The 11119-nt window shown below is 39.9% G+C and overlaps 1 protein-coding gene across 3 annotated transcripts; it reads left to right on the top strand.

Annotated features, from left to right (window-relative positions):
- Nucleotides 1-10307, top strand: LOC146331466 (lumican). Of its 3 annotated transcripts, none has more exons than XM_084731412.1 (6): nucleotides 1-271; nucleotides 2790-3121; nucleotides 3327-3651; nucleotides 4437-4754; nucleotides 8640-8833; nucleotides 9759-10307. In XM_084731412.1, exons 1-5 carry the CDS (start codon nucleotides 211-213, stop codon nucleotides 8789-8791), a joined length of 1188 nt encoding a protein of 395 aa, XP_084587538.1. In that variant the 5' UTR covers nucleotides 1-210; the 3' UTR covers nucleotides 8792-8833; nucleotides 9759-10307. The 3 variants fall into 3 exon arrangements, with proteins under 3 accessions (XP_084587538.1, XP_084587521.1, XP_084587530.1); XM_084731395.1 differs by having other exon boundaries at nucleotides 5-428; XM_084731404.1 differs by lacking the exon at nucleotides 1-271 and adding an exon at nucleotides 1697-1815.
- Nucleotides 10308-11119: the final 812 nt, after the last annotated feature.

Genomic DNA, 11119 nt, shown 5'->3' with positions numbered 1-11119 from the left:
GTGAGCTCTGCAGTATCAGAATCCAAACTGATTAGCCCTCATTTGAATCTTCTTCACTCCCTCTTTGTTAAGTCTTTGTCAGTCCTTTTGTGTATTTTTGTCTGTCTCCATGGCACAAGCAAACATGTTTCCACCAAATGTTGTGGGTTCATCTGTTACCGAGGGCTGAGCTGAGAGAAAGGAGAGGGAAGAAGTGTGTGAGGGAAGATTATGGAGGAGGTTTGGGGTCTGGGATGTGGGCAGCATCTGAAGAAAAGGAATGTAGCAGACAGTGGGTAAACACCGCTGGTAGCCTGAAAACACACATGCAGACACATTAACACACACACACACATGCACACACATACACACACTTCCCTAGAGCTCCCGAGGGTCTCATTGGGAATTTAAGAAAACCTGTCGCCGCTCTGTAGCGCCTGAGCAAACAGGTAAGTGTCAGTCTGTTGTTGATTTCTCGTCTGCTTCCATTTCCTTTCTCTGCAAGGCAGGTAAAACTTGAAATTTGCATTGTGTGTCTGTTTAATTACTGTTAGTTTGATGAGGAATGATTGCACAATGGAACTAATGTTTTGGCAACTTTTAGAGCATGTGCTGTAGGCGAGAAAGACAAAATGCAACATTGCAAACATGCTGATTTAGTCAAACTTCCTGATGATGCAAACCTTTCTTACCCACTGCTGTGTCATTCAGTAACCGAGAGTCTGTGTGTGCGTTTGTACATGATTTGTGGGAATTACCGTAACCATCTACAGCTGTGCATGCAGGGAAAAAAAAAAATGCATTCTTCCTTTTCATAGTCAGAAGTTTGAATGAAAAGAAGCACGTATGAAAATGCTGCTGCTGCATTTCAAAGAGTTCACTGTATGTTACATTCATTTAATTTTTTATTTATGAATACATGAAATAGCAAGTCTGCCATAAAGACAGTGACCTTTTTCACCTCACACTGAAACCATTTTTATCTTGATTTTCAAAGCTTCAGATAGATAACAGTTTTTCACTTTCATATTCAATATTTGTTACAGTTGCAAAGGGTTGCATCAGTTCTTAAAGGTATGCTACTTGGAAGTGTCTCACTTCCATTAAGCTTGGGGACTTGTGAGGCAGATTTAAACAAGATTAAGAGTCTACAAGCATGATAGCAGCTCTGTGAGGTCAGACCAATGGTTCTCAAACTAGAACTGTAGGTGGGGCAAGGATGACCAGGGAAAAAATATAAAGTGAAACTAAGTTGAATGAATACATATCTGTTACATGATTTATGATGTGAAATGAACAATTGCTGATGCTATCATGCTGACCTTCATTTAGCAAAAATGAAACTTGCATCCTTATTTACTTATTTATTAGCTGCTTCCTGTGTTGTTGTTAGTGATTGATTAATAATTGTAGGGTGGGGGGCGGCAGCAGTGCTTTGAACTACATGCTAATGCAAGTGAGGCAATGCTAGCATGTTGATGATCAGCAGGTAATCTTCACCTTATTCATCTGCTTTATAACATGCTAATATTTATCTAATGTAGCAACACCTGCAAGCTTATTCAGACAGTCAACACAAGCTGCACTGCAATAGATATATAGGGGACATGCCTCATCCTCCATAGTAATATACCAAACACACCCTTCTAATCTGGTGTTTTAGCATATTTAAACTGCAAAAAATTCAATATTCTTCCTCTGCCTATCAATGCCACTGCTGCATCAATATCGCTGCCTGTTCTTTCAGTCTCACCACCACCAGTGCACCGACCTCAGGCTCTGATGGTGGGCTTTAAGATTTCTGCTTCTCACTCTTCAATCTTCAACATTTTAAATGTGAGTTGTATGACTTAATTATTAAATGCACTGTATGTAACGTTTGCTGCTAGTGGTCTCTCATTCAAAACACTAACAAAATATATTGTGAAGTAGCTTTTATGATGTGAAAAAAACGGTGGAATCATGGGAGTTGTTGTCTTCATTGTTAAACAGAATGCACAGTAAATGGCAATGAATAACTGCGCTTGTTCACATTTAGGAAATATAAACAATAGCAAAAAATAGCATCAGCATGGCTAGCTAGCTAGTTCACCAACTTCCGTCCTCACTCTTTTGTGTATCATCTATTATTTCCTGTGTTTCCCCTGAGGTTATAGCAGCTAAAGGGGAAAGGGGGATATGATGCCAGAGACAGGCCAAATGCCATGTACCACTACTGACTAAGATTGACTAAGATTATGGTTTTCCCTGGATTTGAACATTTTTGGAGATATTTGGGATAGTCTAAGTACACAAAAGAACAAATATTACATCAGTGTAGTCACTTTTAGACATTTTAATGCGGATGTGTTACTTTGAACATAGCCTGCTTTTAAGCAGGAATTACACCTGAGGAAATGTCATTAGTTTTGCAGGTATTTGCCCAAAAACCAAAGCCATTTGGATGCACACTCAGTGAAATATGCCTGTGCAAATGTTCATGGCAATCCATCCAGTAGTTTTTGAGATACTTAAGTCCGGACCAAAGAGGTTGATCAATCATCTGATGACATTCCATCCCTTAGAGCCATGCCTCTCTAAAAATCAGTGGATGCTGTAGAAGCAGTATGGGTCAAGCTCCAAAAACTACAAGCTGAATGCCTTGGAGGCTTGTTTCTCCTGCCTAAGCCAAAACACCCATTTGATATTACTTAGTCATTTTCACTTACAGAGCCACAGAAGATATTATACAATGTCAAAGGCTTATAATATTGCTCATTATGACTAGTGAACTGACTTTGACGGTTTATTTAACACCTTTGTCTTTGCAGGATTGCATGTTTCACCAGCTGTCTCCATGGCTCTCCTGTGCTGTGTTGTGTCGGTGCTACTGTGTGTCTTTGACTCTGCCTCAGCCACTGTGATAGGGGACATGGACTATGGCGGTGTTCCTCTGTGGATTAATCGCCTGCTTGATGAGCCCAGTGTGCTGAGTCTGCAGGGACGGATAGACTCAGCCTGGTTCAGAGCCAACAACCCCCAGGCCTGCCCCCTACAGTGTGACTGCCCCATCCAGTGGCCCACGGCGCTTTACTGTGACCACAGAGGCCTGGCAGACATCCCTGACAGCCTGCCAGACAGAACTCAATACCTGTTTCTACAGGTAGGAAAAACACTAACATGGACACTGGGCCTGTGTTGTCTTTATGATGATCTGCCACCAGCCCACACAGGGGTTTCATTTCCTGTTCCCATTGTACGCTTACCACAGTAACTGACCTCACCTGCACTAAACTGTATCTGTTTTATTGTAACTGTAAAGTGTGAAATGTGAAAATCAATCAGGCATTTTTTTCTTTTGTTCTCAGGGCAACAACATCTCGTCCCTGTCCTCCTTTTTTCTGGCCAATATTACTGATCTCCGCTGGCTCATTCTGGACCACAACCAGCTGCAGAGCGACAAGCTGGACCAGGCAGCCCTGCAGAACCAGAGCCAGCTGTGCTACTTGTTTGCCAATCACAACCTCCTGAAATCAGTGCCCAGTGCTCTACCAGCTGGACTCAAGCAGCTGCGACTGGCCCACAACCAAATCAGCAGCATCAGCCCCGGAGCTTTCCAGAACCTGCACAACCTGACATTACTACTGCTGCAGGGAAACAGACTGCAAACCATTACGGAGGGAGATCTCAAAGGTAATGTAATGTGTCATTTCCTTTCTTTATATACATGCGGGATCCACAGTGGCATGAAAAGTCATAGAGTACAGCTTTGTGCGTTTTCACATCATGCAAAAACCACTGTGGACAAACAGGATTTCCCTTATCTGGAACAGTGGTACTTTTAGGTATTTTTCCTTTTGTTGTTGGCTGCAAGTGTCCATTTTACACAGGTACCTATTAGGGTGGTTGGAGTCAAGGGGTTGTTTAATTCATCATGTCTTTTAATTAGCAAATATAATGCATCATAATATGTAATGCATCAGAAATCTCACATTCTGTCTATAATTCAATTTGATAATTACAAAATGTGAAACAGCTCTACAAATGAAAGAAAATAAAACAACATTCAAACACTTGTAAAGAATGACTTTTCTTTAAGGCAAAGCTTAACCATGGGTCAGTATGGACGAAAGTCAACACCAATATTTCAGTAAAAATAGTGATGGATAGTTTGCTTTCCAACTTTAAATTGGAAAAAAGACACTGCCTGGCAGCAACCGGCAAACCTTCGGCCTAAACAAACCAGATATTATTCACACTTGAGAAGCTGAATTTTTTTTCTTTCAAATGATTACTTAATTATCAAAATAGATATGGATATTTAATGGTTGACAGCTAATTTAAGTTTAATTGACTAATTGCTGCATGTCTACTGTACATGTGATAAATAAACTAATTTTATCTGTCAATTTGTCAATTTGCCAATTTGTTAATTTTATTTTTTGTATATGTGTATGTGATTTCCCCTCATGTTACAGGTCTGTTCAGTCTGAACCTGCTGGATCTCGGGGGGAATTGGTTTCTGTCCATCCCCCGGCATTTACCACCATCTGTCCAGCAGCTCTATCTGTCCAATAACACTCTCTCTGGTCTGGATGAGGACAGTTTTGTGGGATTTCTAAACCTTAAGTACCTTCGTCTGAGTCACTGTGGTCTGCAGAGCCACAGTGTCCACCCGCAGGCCTTCAACTTCTCCAGCTTGGTGGAACTGGACCTTTCTTATAACAAACTTACAACCGTTCCCACAGTCCCCACCACCCTGCAGTACCTCTACCTGGAGGCCAATAAAATACAAGGTGAGGTACATACATACTCAAGGCAAACATGCACATATACAGACACAAATGCAGTCACCTTTCACACTATGAATGACAAGGTGTCACTGACTTTATGTCTTTGACATGCTAATTGCCCACATGTGCACCAGTCATGCACTTTACAGTTCAACAATGCACTTCTTGTGACAGCAAAGTGCAATCATAGTGAGTTATGTGGCTGCGCACATGACAAAGTCTGACACCCAAACCCTGCTGTGAAGGAGAAGAAGAAATGTGGAAAATGTGAGAAGAACTGTAAATAAACCCGCCCAGCCACAGCCTCCTCGAACGCACAGCCGTCCTTCATCATCACTGAATACGGACACATAAGGGGCTGGCGTTCATCAGCTAGCAGGCGAGGCAAGCCAGAGATGGAAGAAGATGGTGAATAAAGGGAGGGGAGGGATTTAGAGACATGGAAAAATGAAGAAGTGAGAAGAGGGTGGAGAAGTGAAGAGGGGAGAGACTATTGGGTGGTTGGTTGGAGGGAAAGGTAGCAAAGACGAGAGGAGAGTGGTATGAAAACATCTGTGATGGATTCGGGGGAAGGAGTGCCAGATGAGCCAGAAGCACATGCTGTTCCCCTCCTCATGGTCTTCTCCTTCCTCTCTCTCTCTCTCTCTCTCTTGCTGTCTGCTCCCCGTCACTGTGGCGTTTTTATTTACAGATAAGATTCGTGTCACAATGCTGCAGCCAGGAGCCACATTTTGACTCATATGACCATCTGGCAGCAATGACCAGCAGTTTTGGCTCACGTGCTCTGGCAAAGTGAAAGTCCACTCTTGTTTCTCAATCTGTGATGCAGCAGACAGCGGGACTGTGTACCAACGAGACAGACAGACGGCAAAACACTTCCACAGAAACACACACCTCATCGTCTAGCTAGCAGCCTGTCAGCTACCGCGGTTCCTGTCTGCCAAAGTCTACAGTCTGGGCTGACAGAGGCACTACTACTAAGATGAACTGAGAAAGCAAAAGAGGGCATTGTGGTTTCCTCATCCTCCATTTGCACCACAGCACCTGCAAGGGATCAAATGGGAAATACAGACTCTTTGAGAAGAAGAGTGGCATGTACAGTATGACACAAAAGTGAGTACACCCGTCATGTTTCAGCAGCCAATTTGGCACACTTTGGGCACAATTTGGACATGTATAATAATAATAATGTCAATAATGTAATTTTCAGTGGATAGAAAATCTATACGGCTATACAAGCTGTACACTAACTACTCTAAATTATATCCAAGTTTCATTTCTAAAGTATTGTCCCTTGAGAAGATATAATAAAATGGTTGCTGAAACGTGAGGGGTGTACTCACTTTTGTGAAATACTGTACATACTGCATAGAGCAAGATTAATTTAATCAAAGATTAGGTCTAATCAGAATTTAGCAAAACTTGGTTTAAAATGAGTAAATCCGAATTTAAAATTAAACAGAGCTCTGTTGCACAATAAAAATCTCAGTTTCAAAAAAGTTGTGTGGATCATAAATAAAAACCATGCAATGATTTGCAAAACCTTTTTGACATATATTAAACTGAATACAAATACAAATGCAAGATAATTAATGTTCAAACTGATAAACTTCATTATTTTTTGTAAATATATCCTCATTCTCAATTTGATGCCTGCAACATGCTCCACTAAAGTTTTGACAAGGTCATGTTTATCACTGTGTGAAACAATACTTCTTTGTGAACTAAATTGTTGGAGTTATGTTGAAGTTTTAAAATGAAATTCTTGCATCCTATTCTTGCTCAGTATACACCGATCAGGCATAACATTCCACCTGTCTAATATTGTGTTGGTCCCCTTTTGCTGCCAAAACAGTCCTGACCCATCGAGGCATGAACTCCACTAGACCCCTGAAGGTGTGCTGTGGTATCTGGCACCAAGATGTTAGCAGCAGATCCTTTAAGTCCTGTAAGTTGTGAGGTGGGGCCTCCATGGATCAGACTTGTTTGTCCAGCACATCCCACGGATGCTCGATTGGATTGAGATCTGGGGAATTTGGAGGCCAAGTCAACACCTCAAACTCATTGTTGTGCTCCTCAAACCATTCCTGAACCATTTTTGCTGCATCACACTGCCCCCTGGTGCCATGTGTTCCCCAGGTAAGTGATGCACACGCACCCAGCCATCTACCTGATGCAAAAGAAAATGTGATTCATCCAACTAGGCCACCTTCTTCCATTGGTCCAGTTCTGATGCTCAGGTGCCCATTGTTGGTGCTTTCAGTGGTGCACAGGGGTCAGCATGGGCATCCTGACTGGTCTGCGGCTCTGCAGCCCCATACTCAACAAACTGCGATGCACTGTGTATTCTGTATCCTATTTTCAATAGGAGACAGGTCTGGACTGCAGGCAGGACAGTCTAGTACCTAAACTCTTTTACTATGAAGCTACACTATTGTAAGACCTGCAGAATGTGTCTTGGCATTGTCTTGCTGAAACAAGCAGGGACGTACCTGAAAAAGATGTTGTCTGGATGGCAGCATGTTGTTCTAAAACTTATATGTAACTGTCAGCATTAATGATGCCTTCCCATGCCACAGGGACTGACGCACAGCCACACCACCACAGATGCTGTCTTTTGAAGTTAGCTCTGGATGGTCCTTTTCCTCTTTATCCTGCAGGACACAACATCCATGATTTCCAAAAATGTGGACTCATCACCACAACAAACTTCTCCACTTTGCGTCAGTTCGTCTCAGATGAGCTTGAGCCCAGAGAAGTCTGTTTCTTGATCATTGCTTAACTTGACTTGACTTGGCCTACCTTGCATTTGTATATGCACCAGTAACAGTTCCTGAGCCCATGAAATATTCTTTATTCAATTATGTGTTTTTTTTAATGCTGTTTTTAATTCAGTGCTGCCTGAGGGGTCAAAGGTCACAGGCATTCAATCATCATTTTTGGATTTGCTCTTTACGTACGTGCAGTAGGTCTTGTCCTGATTCTCTGAAACTTTTAATGATACTATGGGCCGAAGATAATGAAAATTCAGAATGAGTATATATTGAAAAAAAACAAGTTTATCAGTTTGAATGTTAAATATCTTGTCCTTGTACTGTATTAAACTGAATACAAGTCTAAAAGTATTTACAAATCAATGCATTTCATCAATATGTTTTACACAGTGTTCCAACTTTTTTGAAATTGGGGTTAAAAGTTTTTTTAATGTAAACTGAAATTAAACAGAGTTTAATTAGTATGGAGTTGCATTTGCATACTGTTGGTACATTGCAAATATAAAAGAGGGGGGAAAACAGTATTATAAAAATGTAACAAAATGTTATATAATTTGCTAGCTAGCTGTTTTAACAGATCAACTGGAGTGAAAGAAAGAAAACACTCTATCAGATCGAGTCTGTCCCTTAACTTTCTTTGAAAAAACTTGATTACTTTACTCAATCAGTCTCAAAAAGTTAGATATGTTAAAAGTATATTGTCCTCAAATGTAAGTTTAGAGTTGCTGCTGGATGCTGGATCACAGTTTAAACAGAGTCAAATGAATTAATCTTGGTTTAGAGTAAAAACGAAACTAAGATTTTAAAAGAGAGGTTGAATGTAATCTTTCTAAATTTTAAGTTAGTTTTGAGGTTAAATGCAACATAATATAAAGTTACACCTTGATTTAATCGGGTTTGCAACAATGCCATAATGTAATTGAAGCTCTTCATGTTAATAATTTACATATGATACATGATGTAGAATCAAAGCTCTCTAGACTAGTTTAGTATCTACAATGTTTTGACAAGACAGATGGCTGTCATTATTCATGTTAATAATGTGTTTCTAATAATGAAATATGGTCTGTCTTTGTTTAAAAACTCCTTTCTGTTCTCTGTCTATTCACCACAGAGTTCAACATGACAAGTTTCTGCAGAGAGGTGGGTCCTCTGTCCTACTCCAGGATGAAGGTATTACGACTGGATGGAAACAAGATGTCTTACCAACAACTGCCTCCTGACTGGATCTTCTGTTTGCGAGTGCTTGAAAGAATTTACATCTGAGTCCTTCCTTCTGAGCATGCATCAAAAAATAGATTGCTGTATGTGAGTAGACATTCTCATCTCGTGATACAAAATAAAAAATATGACTCAACCTAAGATCTTTGGTTTGTAAGCCAACATGTCATTTGTGAACTTAAAGAACTCATGCCTTACAGCTAAAATCCCGAGAAAAGACTCTATTTCATTATGTCTTCAATATGTAGATACACTGCCAGGCACCGAAGGGAAAACTTACCCTCAAAAAATGCAAAGGCTTCAACTCGTACAATAAACCAGTGTTATTTTATCATAATGCCAAAAGTCCTGATCAAAACATTTCTCATACCAGCAATGCATTCCCATGAGTTTCTGTCTCTCATTCCATCTTTTTCTGAGTTCGGCCTCAGCAGGGTTTGTACATCTGTGTGTTATTACTGAATAGGAACTGTGACAAACCCCTTTCTTCTCTGACTGTACAGAATAATATGCTCTGGTTAAACTGAGCTGTCTTAGGGCAAGGGAAACATGTATAAATGGCAAAATTCAGTAGCTGTCCCATGAGAGAATCTGACTCAGTTAGCTGGACAGTGTTTAACAGCTACACCATTGATGCAACTATTGAAAACCTTTTTACCATTTATTGCATTTAATTTGGAAAAAAAACTAAGTTCCATAACTGTAAAAGAAGAAGAAAGAAAAAAATCAAATGGACAGTAATCTGTTATGTTACTATGTCAAATTTAACAACATTAATCACAGAACTAAAAATGCTACATGTAGGAATTAAAGCATTCAAAGAATGACCAAAATTATCAATAAACTGTGAAGAAATAACAGTTTTGACATTGTGTCAAAGACGTTGATTGTGCTGCAGAAACCTACAGAAGTTAGCAGCTAGCCCACTTTTTAGTAGCAATACTCTTTAGGTGACGCCTGACTTCCCTCTGGCTCCAGTCCTGCTTTATGTCTCTCCTGTCCCTGCCTACAGTGTCTTTGTCCTCCCTGGTGTCAGAGTGCTGGTTGGAGCAGCTGTAAACCACCTCGGTGCTGTATTCCCTGCCATCAAACATCATCGACTCCTGAAACATCTTTGGGGAGACTTGAAATAGATATTTCCACTGTATTGCCATACAGTAAGTACCAGTGGATTCGGCAAAGTTCAAGGAACAATATGTGTATGTAAAACATTAATGAATGAACAACAAACCAGTGGCTCAATATAGTTAGACGGGATTTGTGTAAATGTTCATATTACAATTACTTTATGTCTGTGCACACATCTGTATACAGTATGTAGCTTGATTATGTACTGTAAATAAGTGGGTATCTAATATGTGTAGTGTAAGAAGAAGTCATTACACACAGCTGAATATGGTCAGATTTAAATACAAATAATTGTTAGGAGTAAATACATTAAAGACCTATGTAGCAGCAGAGTTCATTGAGATTTCACCCTTCACTGTGTTTTGTTACTTTGACATTTGGCCTTTAATGGTTCATTAAAGGACTGGCACCTTGGTTGACTTTCACTTGTGCATAACATTTCTGCACTCAAGGCCTGCGTTTTGTCATGATGTCATCTCACAGTTTATTCTGCTTGAAGAAGCGTCCAAACAGACTGAGGAGAATGGGTGGAGCGCTGGACTCTTTCAGCTTTCAGTGACAAAAAAAAAAGAAAAAAGATTCCTACAAACAGAATCTCATTCACTTTTTATCTGATTCTGTTACCGACAGTGTTCAGTTCTGACGTGTGCGGGAGTTGGAACCTTTAAAGATAAACAAAAAGAAATTGAATGAATGTGATTATGATTTTCATATCTCATAATTATGGTTTCCATATCTCGTCATTTACTCAGCTTTTCATTACACTTGCCTTAGTGTTTAACCTGTTGGAGCAACTGCAACTGAAGATGTGTGTGTTTCTCTACAAAACCTCAGTGAATAATAAAATACCAGCGCAACATACTATTAATAATCAAAATTTCCTCTAAATACCACAAGCCAAGAAGGAAGTACCAGTGAAATAAGTTGCCATCATTGTGGTTCGGTTTACTGAAGTGGAAGACTCTTATAACCATGTGTGGCATTTCTCATAATGACAATCCTTCTTAATGATAATGAGGTAAGAACCTCATAATTGTAATGCCATTTTCCAGTCAATACAAGATAAAGATCATATACTCTGAGACAGTTTCCTCATAATTACGGAATGCAAAGTCAGAATTATAAGACATGCATTTACAGGAAAATGTATGGGAATGTTCAACTTTTCAGTGAACAAAAAAAACAGGTTCTTATTATTTGTTTTGTTGTTTATGGTGCAAAAAATCAAAGTATTAAAAATTATTA

Source organism: Lutjanus erythropterus, chromosome 2 (genome assembly GCF_056507025.1).
Source record: "Lutjanus erythropterus isolate fLutEry1 chromosome 2, fLutEry1.hap2, whole genome shotgun sequence".
Lineage (NCBI taxonomy): Eukaryota > Metazoa > Chordata > Actinopteri > Lutjaniformes > Lutjanidae > Lutjanus > Lutjanus erythropterus.
This window is presented reverse-complemented; position numbering and strand designations above follow the sequence as displayed.